Raw genomic sequence first — 12,314 nt, 5'->3', positions numbered from 1 at the left:
TGTGCAAGTTGGAATCAGTTGACACAGGTCAGTGGTAACTGCAGATCGCAGAGAGAGGCCTTTGTCCTGCACTGGCTTTTTTTTTTTTTTTACACTTTCTGCATGTCAGTGTGCATAAAGATCTGTTTTCATATGCACACATAGTGCACGGTTCATGTTCCTGAATTTAGCATGTTACTTCACAAATAAAAAAATAGTACACAAGTTGATTACTGTGGCTCCGACACGTTTTATATGTTCCAGCAGTGGACCGTACGTTACAAAAAAATAATAAAATTGGACATTACTAGCTTGCGCAAATCGCTGCATGGTCCACATGACATCAGTGGTCGGATAACATTGGACATCACCTTATGCTCCAGGTAACTCCATATTAGCCGAATATGCAGCTAAGGCTTCCATTTTATGTCCATGAGACCATGCACAGACTTCCGCAAATAGTCTCTATCATAAGCCTCAGCTTCATCATCTGGATCAAGATCTTCAAAATCCTTTTGCCGCTTCGTTTGAAAAAGCAGGTACTCATTAAATTGCGCTTCGGCAGGTTTGTTTCTTGCAGGCGCTTGCGAGGACAACGTGACAGTCACTGTCGTTTTTTCATTGTTTCCAAAATAATTACGCAGTTCATTTTCACGACACAATTCTTTTCCCGCCCACCAAAGTTTTGCATCGCATTGGGAGAGAGCAATCTCCCCGTTGTCCACGCTTATTAACAGTGGTTTTCGCTCCTCTTCTGCTGCTTCAGGAAGCTCAAGGGCGGATAAAGTTTCTTTTAGCATTTCCTTTGTGCGGACAATTATATCCTTGGTAAGACATTTCCCGGATTCCAGCTGGGCACTTGACACCCTCGCCAATGCTTCCGCCGTTACTTTCATTAGGATCACGCTTGGCTCAGCCAGTGTCGAGTGTGGTGCTGATGGTGGTGTATCCGGCAGCTCCTCAGTGTGTGCGGCGAGCCGTCTGGCAAAGCCTCCAATATTGGTTGCGGCTTGACGAATAACGAGAACTCCGTTGTATATATATGTGAGGTCATGCACAAGTGCGTCCAACGTCGTGCACAGAGAGGCTTCGACGAGAAACTGAACGGCGTTTTCACAATTAACCTTAATCTTTACCATGACTGTCAACTGAATACGTTTGAACAATAACGAGGCTCAAAGGCTGGTCAAGATCACAACAATAACACGATAAAAGCGGTCACCGATATTACCATCGAGGAAAGAAATTGGCATGGGTAGCGTGTACTAGAATGGTGGAGTGGGTCCAACGGAGGCCACGGGAAGCGGCGAGAGTTAAGCAAAAACGTGAAATTGGCGGCGGCGCTGCAGTCGCATTCTCCTTAAAGCTCCTCCCTCTTCTGACGTTCCGGCCAATCCCCCGCGCCATCCGCGGCCAAACCGCGCCATAGAGCCGCTTTCATGGATGGGCTTTAGTTACGGCTTGCGCCGAGCTGTCGTCTGCTCGACACACCATCGTGCTTGTGTTTTTTTCGACAATTTTTGTTCGTAGTATGTGCGAAAAAAAAAAACAATAAAATTACTGCTTTGCCATAAATTGAGGTTCATCGCTTCCGTCAAACGATGCCGTCTGCACGATGTTTACGCGCGCAGACGGCCCTCGCATATGTTTGTAGTTTGGTAACTCGGCGACTTGGCAGAGTGTTCGAAGAATGAGAGGATGAGCTCACCTCGATGAAAGAACTACTGTTGTGTAGTGGGTTGCAAAACCGTATACAGTAGTTTGAAAGGTCAGGCCAAGCTCTCGCTCTTCGGAGTCCCTAAAGATGAAGAAAGGCGACGCGTGCGGGAGCTCAATCTTCACCGCACCGATCGGGCCTTTGGAAGCCACTGACTCCATTTCTGAGCTGCACTTTGATGCAAGGTACATACTGAGGCATTGTGTGCGTATCATTGAAGGCCAGGAAGTATCTACACAGGGTGGAAAGCCTGCGCTTCGATCTGATCCGGTACTCACAATCTTTTGCCGTATTTTCCGGAGTAGAGAACGGCCTCATATGCAACATATGAAGGCCGGTCATCAAAGAGAACGCTTCCGCTCTCAGTTGAGCCGTCATTGAGTTTGGAGGCATGTGACAATGGAAACCTGCGCGAGCTCGAAGACATATACAACCGATAACATGCTTCCTAATCGAAGCAAGTATAAACAATGTATTTTGCTTTATTCACCCAGAGGACCTAGCTGGGAAACCAACTACGTCTCAGGCGTATGACGCATAAAAATAGGGAAGAAAACGGCTCTTCCGTAATTATTTTTAGAACACACAACGTACGAAAAAAATGTGCTGCACGTAACGATAATGTACTTTGTACATTACTTCGATAATGTACAAAGTACGAGCAGTTACCTATGTGCGCGGGGGCGTTCATAAGAACGCGACGGTGGCGCCATCTGCATTTTCAATAAAAAATGCCTCGGCGCGAAGCCCTCGTCGGATCCACTGTCCCACTCAAGTACACTCTAAACAACCGGAACTACGCTGCATCAGAACGTGACCGAAACATTCAGAAACGACCCAAAACGAGACTCTTGGTAGCGGTATAAAATGAAAGCAGGTACTGTTGTAAATGTAAAAACTTTATGGCTGTAGGTTTGCTGATTTCACATTTTTTCATAGGTGATTTGGTTCATTTACGTTATACCAATACACGCGCCATATTTTAACGGCGAGAAAAAGTGGTACGGTCGAACACGCCTGCTTGCTGATGGTGGGTCGCATGTCTGTCTGCTGTCTTGATAGTAAAGCATGGTTCATCTAATGTTCACGAACGTTTAATAACGTTTCCAGATGCGGTTAAGCAAGGTGACGAAAGTAAGCATAGGCTGGTAAGGGTACTAATGTGCACTGCTTCTTACTACTTCACTTGTTCTTGTCTTTAGGGAGACCCACGTGGGTGAACTTGAGTAATTCAAAATTTGCGTCTTCATTCACCGGAGAGAGTGGTTGTAGAAGTGATGTGTGTTGACTATGTTTGTACTTTAGAAGCTGCCTTAAAGTAAAAGTTTTCTCGTAATGTTTGCCAAGTGGCTTTTCACATTCAGATACAAGTATACATATTTAATTAACACGTGTCTCTTGACTTTACAGGACGGTCATAACTATCGCTGGCATTGGTGGATTTTTGTTTGCGAAGAATCTTATTGACAAGCAACGTTATGAAGCTATGAAAGTGCGGGAACGTATGAAAGCAGCACCAAGGGGAGCAGTCTAGCCTGAGGTCGAGGTCAGCTCGCCACGCTCGTTCGTCATTACTTCAGGAAGATAACTGGCAATGACGGCCAACATTCAGTTAGATCCCTCCAAGCTTCAGCTTGTAGCTGATCTCGAAATTGAAATGATGTCAGACATGTACAACCGCATGACGGCGGCTTGCCAAAAGAAGTGCATCCCTACAAAGTACCGTGAAGCGGACCTCTCCAAGGGCGAGAGTGTGTGTCTGGACAGGTGCGTGGCCAAGTATCTGGACATTCATGAGCGGATTGGCAAGAAGCTCACCACATTGTCCATGCAGGACGAAGAGCTCATGAAAAAGATGCAGGAGCAACAGGGGGCCGCCGCCCAAACCCATGCCAAGTAGCCCTAGTTACCTATGTGTCGCTGTTTCAATTGCGTATTATAGCTGATAGACTAGTTTTTTTTTTTTTTGTTGTTGTTGTTGTCCGCCCATTGCTATTAAAGCTTGTGTGGTTCACTCTCTATACCATGCTGTCATTTTTGTCCACTTTCGTCAGAAATTGTGCTATATTCTGTCGTGTAAACAGAGCATATGTTATCAAGTGCTTAGCTGGAACAATTGGTGTGCATGTTGCAAGCATTATACTTCTTCAGCACTCGTTTTTGGATGGTATGCATTGCAGGTAGATGTCACCCTTTCCAGTATTCATGTTTCGTTAACATGGGTGCAGCTGTTGTCAGCTGCAATTGGGTGGCAGGAGTTGATGTCTCGCTTACACTGCCAAGCAACAGCAGAACCTGTGCTAGTAGAGTTGCTGTTCCTGCTAAACTGGCTTGGCCGTAGCCATGCCTTATGGTATGTCTCATGAAGAGTTTTTGTAATTTAGTGCCTTATGCGAGACAAGTCAAAGTGAAACTTCGCAGTGAACATCGCATAAAAGCAAAAATGTTTGTCGTTCTCAAGGAACAGTAATGGATATTCATTCTGGAACGAGGGGAAGCAACAAAAGAGGGTGAGGGCAACTCCACATTGTTTTATCCTCCTGCCTTCTGCCTAAGGGTATTGCCCCCTCCAACTACCAAGGAGAGAGAACTGATGATCATAATGGCTGAACCTAAGTATTATGGAAAAGGCACATGTTTTTAAATATGCACTTCGTAGCAATTCTCGCTGTGCTCTCACCCAGAACCCAAACAGAATGAACCACTACAATAGAACTTGTAACAAGATCTATATATGCTGAAATTAAACTGAACAAAAAGTCAAAATAAAGTTCTTCACTGTGCTTGTAACTGAAAGGAAAGAAGACTTTAAAAGGGACCACATGGTGTAGAATTACCATATTATACTCTATATATATATAGTTTTTTTTTTAACGAAAGCCGGCCGCCAGTACCAAGGACTGTAGGAAGGAAGGTTATGCTGTGGTAGTATAAATAAAGGATGCGATTCATCTGAGCTCGCAAGGAGCTGCAGCCTAGCACACACTTGTACATGATGTAGTACTTATGGGGTGACATTTCTGGTATGCCAGAGTATTGAAAAATAGAACGAAAAGTAGTTACTTAGGCACTAACTGCAGGCACTAGTTGCACTTCTGTTGTGTATGTGCCTTGCAACAACATAGTGGTATTGCTTTTCTTATGCATGCCTTGAAAATTTTTCGTACTGGTTAACATTCAAAGGCTTATGTTACTTCTTAATTACTGTACAATATGTTTAAGCAGCAAGTGTTGGCCTTTATACATCAAGCGAGAACACCTGCTGTGTTGCAACCTGCACCAAAGAGGTGCAAAGAAAAGCTATGGGGTCAGCCTTAATTGATGTTTTGGCCAGTTACTCGGTAGTGAGGGAAGGGAAAATGAACAAAAGAGATGAGAAGTACATCTCGCGGATTGCTCATGCATGCAAAAAGAAGTGGAAAAGTTGAGCATTTTGGCCATGGGCCCAAGGATACTGCTTCTAAAAGTATGTTCTATTCAAATATAAGATTTTGACTTGCTGTCAGGAGTATTGGTAGTGCATGTGAGTACGCAGAGGCTTCCCTTGGTGGTACAGTTATCAGAAATAAGTTCTGGATTAAGTTTTAAAAAAAATGGAGTTTAGTATCCCCAAATAACTTGTGGGTTAGAGAGATTATGGAGCTTTACGTGCCAAAACCACAATATGATTATGAGGCACACCACAGTGGGGGGGACTCCGGAATAATTTGGACCACTGGGGTTCTTTAATATGCACCTAGATCTAAGTACACAGGTGTTTTCGCATTTTACCCACATCGAAATGCGGCCGCCATGGCCGAGATACGATCCTGCAACCTCGTACTTAGCAGCCCCACACCATAGCCACTAAGCAAATGCGGCGTGTTACTTGTGGGCTATGAGATGCCTCTGGATTAAGTTTGACCACTTGCAGGTATTTAATGTGCAACTAAGGTACAATAGAAGTGTTGCATTCTGCCCCATTGGAATGTGGGTGCGACATACATCAGGGAATCCAGCTCACAACCTCGTACTCGGCAGCAGAATGTATGTAATGAGCCACTGTGGCAGCAAAAGAATGTCCGTGTTTCATGTTTCATAAAATTTTTATTGAGAATTTTTGTTTTCTGCTAATGGCAATTTTACCTTTCTTGCATTCTCATTTGTTTACTTTGCCTTTCTCAGTTGCATTCCGTCTGTTAATCGAAGTACTGGTCTTTCATTCTTAAACACCAACTTACTTGAACTGCTTGTAAAAGTGCCCTTTCTTTGGCAGGCTTTGTATGCTTCTGCTCTGTGTTATGAATTTCATGCTAGGTGATCTCTCATTTCTATAGTACTGCATTTTATTGCATTGGTACAGAAACGAGATGTGAAGAAGCAAGACAGCACATGGCTGTTTTGCTTCATTTTTGCCTTCTCCGCTTTCCTAGGAAATAGTGATGTACCAACTAGCTCAGAAGAAACTCCTTTGTAGGTCTCTTATGTGCATCCTTCACTTGCCAGCTGTGTGAACATTATTTATTGGTTATTGTGTAATGTGCAAACAAAATAATTCTGCAGTAGTTGGAACTGATACAGCAGGAAAAAGCTACTGCTGTTATGTTTGCATAGGACAAACAAGGTGATACCGTAAGAAAATTTCTTGCAGAAGCCATCTCACAATTAATGTTGACTTTATTGCCATTAGCAATATAGTAGCACAGCATATTTCTACCGCCAAAATGGTGTCATGTATGAGGCATGCTCTCCACCGGGCTGCTCTTGCACTTGCGTTGGGACATGCTGTGCCATCTAGCGGCACCGTTGCAAAGTCCATGCATGGCTTCCAAGCTGCGTGGCATGCAAGTGCTTGCTAAAGCTGAGAAATGCATCATGCATGGAGCGTGTACTGCAGCCAGCCTGCAGTAAAAGATTCTAAATTAATTTTTTTTAGGAGTGTGGAACATACCCATTATAGGGGATTGACAAAGGCCATGCAAATGCCTGGTTGCACATGCTCAACATTCCAAGTTGTATATTTAGGACAGGCACAGAGTCAGTGGCCCAAGTTTTGGTGTGAAAGTGGTTAGATAAAAATGTACTGCTCAGTAAGTAAACTTCCCAAAGTGTGTTAATCGCACAAAAGTCGGCATAACCTTTTCCCTAAAAGTGCAGGAGTTGCCATGAGCCGTCGTAATGCATCCACTTGAATCCGCCATGGTAACTCGGTGGCTATGGCACTGAGCTTGAGGTCACAGGTTTGATTCTGGTCACATTTTCCACATTCTGATGGGGTGGAATGCAAAACCGTTCATATACCACGCATTGGGTGCATGTTAAGGAACTCCAGGTGGTCAAAATTAATCCGGAGTCCTTCACTGTAGCATGCCTCATCACCAGGTCAAGCTTCTGGCATGCAAGGCCCCAGAATTTAGTTACCTTTTATTTCTCTTATTGAACAAATTGTGCTCTGCAGGCACTGTGCACACTGCCATGGTAACAAACTACATGGCAGCTCTAGAGATAAGTTGGAAGATGCAGCCTAATTGAATGTACTTATGAAATCTCCACTACTTGCACACATACACTGTTGAGTGTTTCTTATGGCATGTTCATTGATAAGGAAACCAACTGCCTTAAATCTTGACAGTGCAACTTCCTGAGTACTGTATCAAAATTTCAAATTTAGATTCCTCTGTCGTTTATGTTTTCAATATACATGAATGATATCATTGCCCAATTAATAAGAAGGGTATTAATGTCATACAAAGGTGAAAACATTTAAAATTATCTAAAATTTATATAATTAAATTTAATAAATAAATTAAACTTTTCAAATTTTTTTATTTCAAATTACCTTACAGGCTCCAAGGGGAGCATGGAGTAAGGGGGACATCGTTGAACAAATGACAACAGAAAACTGATACATGAGAGCTAAAAATGTTTACAATGATAACGTACTTGCAAAACAGTGTTACAAATAGAAATGGTAAAGCAATACAAAGAATTGTCGGGAAAGGAATGAAAAGCACAGTTCACAGTATAAAAAGTAGTGCACATTTGCACAAAATAACGCACATAGCACGAGCACATCAAACAAACAACAAAATTGAAAAAAAAAGAGAAAAAATAAGAACACCCAGAGAAATTGACAATTCAACCTGGCATGCAGAACGACACATTGGAAGAAAAAAAAAGAGAGAGACATGGCACATATATGAGACATATTATATGACATGACGTATGTACAGATGAATATATTTGTTATGATGAAAACTGCGTGTTCAGTAGTTGTCTGAATTTATCTTTGCTAATTTGCGCAACAGTGTTATTAGGAAGCGAATTCCATGACCGATTGTTCGTGGTAAAGCCGAGAAGTTAAATGCGTTAGTGTTCCCATAAATGTGAGTGAAGCTTAAATCATTATAAGGTCGTGACGTGCAAGACGCACATTCCAGTGGCAAGTTTGATGTCTTGATTTGGTGAACATATCTATGAAGCAAGGACAAGAGTGCTTTGTCACGTCAGCTACTGAGTGATTGAAGGGAAAGGTCAAGATTTATTTGAGTAATGCTTGACTGGTGGTTGCATTTGCAGGAGATGAATTGACCAGCTTGGTTTGACCAGATGAATTGACCAGCGATGAAACGAAGAATGTTAGGCGTATTGTTAGGAGACAGGAAGATAGTGGTGTGGATCAGAGAGCAAACGGGGATAGCCGATATTCTAATTGACATTAAGAGAAAAAAATAGAGCTGGGGAGGACATGTAATGTGTAGGTTAGATAACCGGTGGACCACTAGGGTTACAGAATGGGTGCCAAGAGAAGAGAAACGGCAGTGGAGGACAGAAGTCTAGGTGGGGTGATCAAATTAAGAAATTTGCAGGTGCTAGTTGGGATCGGTTGGCGCAGGAGAGGGGTAATTGGAGATCACAGGGAGAGGCTTTCGTCCTGCAGTGGTCATAAAATAGGCTGATGATAATCCGAACTTGTGTAAAGCGAATTTTCGTTCTGGATTTCAGCAAAACTAGTTTAGAAGCTTTGGTTTGCTGTGCATTTACAGTAAAATCTGACATTTTTGAACCTCTCTAAAGAAGAGAGAAGTACTTTGTTGAAACAGTTTTTGGCTCAATTTACAAAGATAAAAATTCATGATGCTTAATGCCCTAAAGGCCTTCAATATAAGAGACCTTGTAGCAGATGACTTAACTAAATTTTACTACCGAAAATCCTTCAATATGCATCAAACTTTCTCTATGCAAGCACTTTTACATCCCACTGTGGTTCAAATGTGGTTACTAATCCAACTTGCGACTTTGTACTCGAGTCAGGTTATGCTACATAGTTAGACCTTGCATGCAGTATAGCTGACAAGGAGGTATAGCTACTGTATGTCTACCAAAATATAGTTGCCTTACAAGCTAGCTCTGTCTTCTGCCAGACCTTCCTCAATTTTCCTGATGAATTTGATCAGTATGATGAGCTGTATCTTTTGTTCAACTTTCAGCTGGTTGAATGGGGTGACGGGCACTGGCTGAAACATTTGTTAGGGAAGGTGGGATCCAAGTGTTAGACGTGTTCGGCCACAGATGTCATTCTTCCTATAGGCCTTTTTAGGGGTGTGTGAATATTTTAAACTTTCAAATAAAGGATCAAATATTGTTCTATTTGATTCGGTCCTTGAATCAGATAATCACTATTCAAAACTCCGGATATGTTACGAATAGTTTTCAAATACTTGACATGGCTGACTGTACATGGTAAAACATGAAATTTAAGTAAAGATATGATACCATTTTATTCTATCCACAATAGAGACAACATACTAGAAGTCCATTCGATTTGCCTGCACCACTCTGAACCAGTTCACAGCGGTGCACAAGAAGTTCGGACATTGTGCTGCTCGATTTCTGTGGTGCTAACACAACGTGACACTCGAAATGAATGCCAAGGTGCAGATGCAGTACAGGCATTATGTTTTGGCCGACTAATGTGCATAGAGTGTGCAAGTTTGACAGACTCAAACTGCAAGCATGATTAGCATCTTAGGTGTAAATACACACAACACTTGCATAGAGATATCAGACACGCCTAAGAGGTGTTTCAATGGCGCTTGCGCCCATGTGCTGCATCATCTGCTGCGCTGCAGCTCCGCACCTGTATGCCTTGACCAAGTCATCACCGGCAACAGAGGGGGCGCAGCAAAATCGTGAACAAGCTCTGCACCTTTTGGAACAGACGGCATGGTTCAACAAGCACCAATGCTGTACTGCTGAAATGAATGGTAGGGTGCAGCATCTCGTGAACCCGTTCAGATGGTGCAGGTGAATCGAATAGGCCTTAGAGTACATTTTCTCAGTCAGGGAACTAGACAAACTTTGTTCAGACATCCAGCAGTGGGTATAGTTGGATACTATTTATACCCGTGTCCTCTTGTCAGAGTAAATCTGAATGTGTTTCAGTGCAACATACTGGATACAATAATGGCACCATTTGCTGCAATTCAAAACAAGGAAATGGCAATTTTTTTCACTCTGTCGCTTTCCACTGCAGCGTCTTCGGCGCATTTTAATGTGGAATAAATGTGGTTTCATTCATTCATTCTGCAGACGACACACATATTTCTAGTTTGGTTGCAAAGGTACATATATATGTTAATTGGCCTACAAGGCTGCCTAATGCATGACCATGTATGCTCCAAAGAGCCCCACTTAGCTAACAAACTATTTGAATGTTCCTAATGCTCCCTTTGTGCATTTACTTTCTAGTGTTGCGAATACCAGGATGTGAAAATTGTTTGTTATTAATGGTAATAAGGCTCTACATTATTTGCAAGGTATTTGATTCAATTCGCTTCTAGCACTATTCGCGTACCCCTAGTTTCCGGGAGTATTTCAGTGTGCAAACATTCTCATTTAAAGGAACCAAAGGGCGATTTCCACATCGTGGTGACTTTTGACCTGGCGCTATTTCATGGTGAAATGCAAGACATTTGAACTATGAAGCATCCTTCTTTTTTCCTTTAGTTGGAAATGATATCCCACAAAAATCTTGCATGATGCTTACACAATGAGCTGATTAAGGGGAAAAAAAAAATTATAGAATTTTACATGCCAAAGCCAGGCACACTGTAGTGGGGGACTCCGGAAATTTGGACCACCCAGGGTTCTTTAATGTGCACCTAAATCTAAGTACATGGGCTTTTCCGCATTTCACCCCCATCGAAATGCGGCCGCCGTGGCCGGCCTTCAATCCAGCGGATTAAGTGCTCTCAAAATCACAAAGCACATAAATATAGATGAAGTGCAGAGCTTAATTCATTACTGCAGGAAGTGAGCCACAAAGTATAAAAATGAGAAGCTATTTTTCTTACACTGTCATTCCCACGGCATGGCAACAGAGAGTTGACACAAGTAGCTCCACCAAATTGAACCCTCTCCAACATTTCAGCTTGCTAAATAGAAATAAATCGGCAAGTCCAGACTGTTAATAGCTGCCTGTGAGAACTATATACACCAATGACAAGTCTAATCCATCACTATCACTTAACATCATGATGGGTGGTAGCACTTGTACTTTTTAAAGCATTTCCCAGTTTATGGCGTACTGTACTCAAAACTTTGAGTATTAGTAGAATGTCACAGAGTGTGAAAACAACTTGTTTCATATAAAATTTTTAAAAATCACCAAAATGTGGCGTGGCCACATAAATAAGGTGGAATTTGGTAAGATAGGAGCAATTGGTGTGTTGGCTTTTAACCCCTTGAGCGTTTTGAACACAGTCAACGCAATAATCCCATTTTCAGTGATTTAGATGAAATCAGCATGTCCACTTGTTTTTCTTCTACTAAATAGACAGCTGCAGGGCCAGCATTTGAAATCCAGTTATTTCACTCTATTTTGTTTTACTACATAGATATCAGCACATTTTCAGCACCTCGAAGGCTGCACTGATTCAGTGTTCATGTTCTACAACATATATGGCAGCCATTTCATCAGCGCTGGAGGGGTGCGTTTATTTTCTACTACATAGATGCCAGCACTTTCACCTTTTCGCAGATTTGCAATGATGGTGTCTGCTACCAACAGCTTGCTGGTTATGCCACAGAAGCCGGAAGTAGTGGTCACGTGATATCGCATACCATCAACACATGCACCTGCACCATGATTGTGCCATTGAAAGCAGGGTCCACTGATCATGTAGCAGTACGAGGCTGCAGAGCAGGATAGGGGGTTCCCTGACATACCCAGATAAGCGACAGCAGAGAGCCAGGCTTCACGTTTGTTGTATGTGGAGAAGTGTTGAATTAAGAAGGGTGGAAAGGAAAGGCCAATTCGGCAGTGCACAGCCAGTCTTCAGTGACAGTAATAGTGTAGCCTAGAAATACTGCACCTAGCTGCATATTAATTATGAGTGACTCACAATACCATGCGACCACCACCTTAAGGTTCCACAATGTAACCAGCCTCCTGCTTCATGTCCGATGTGCACTGCACTTGGTGTGCATTTTGAACTGGACACAATGAAATTTGACGTAATTATTTATGTATTGGGCTTCATACCATAAGTTTGAAGTCAGCAGCTACCTAATAAAGCGAAACTACCAAAACGAGATTGTCATGTCAGGAGTCCTTTAAGGAAACAGAGCTGTTACA

At 42.5% G+C, this 12,314-nt stretch overlaps 1 protein-coding gene across 1 annotated transcript; it reads right to left on the bottom strand.

Moving 5' to 3' along the window:
• Positions 1 to 209: 209 nt before the first annotated feature.
• On the bottom strand, positions 210 to 1,300 carry LOC126545993 (cilia- and flagella-associated protein 298-B-like). The gene has a single exon (XM_050194045.3). It carries the CDS (start codon positions 1,116 to 1,118, stop codon positions 390 to 392), a length of 729 nt encoding a protein of 242 aa, XP_050050002.1. The 5' UTR covers positions 1,119 to 1,300; the 3' UTR covers positions 210 to 389.
• Positions 1,301 to 12,314: the final 11,014 nt, after the last annotated feature.

This window comes from Dermacentor andersoni, chromosome 1, assembly GCF_023375885.2.
Source record: "Dermacentor andersoni chromosome 1, qqDerAnde1_hic_scaffold, whole genome shotgun sequence".
NCBI classification, from domain to species: domain Eukaryota; kingdom Metazoa; phylum Arthropoda; class Arachnida; order Ixodida; family Ixodidae; genus Dermacentor; species Dermacentor andersoni.
The sequence above is the reverse complement of the archived record's forward strand: the minus strand, read 5'-3'. Positions and strand labels throughout refer to the sequence as shown.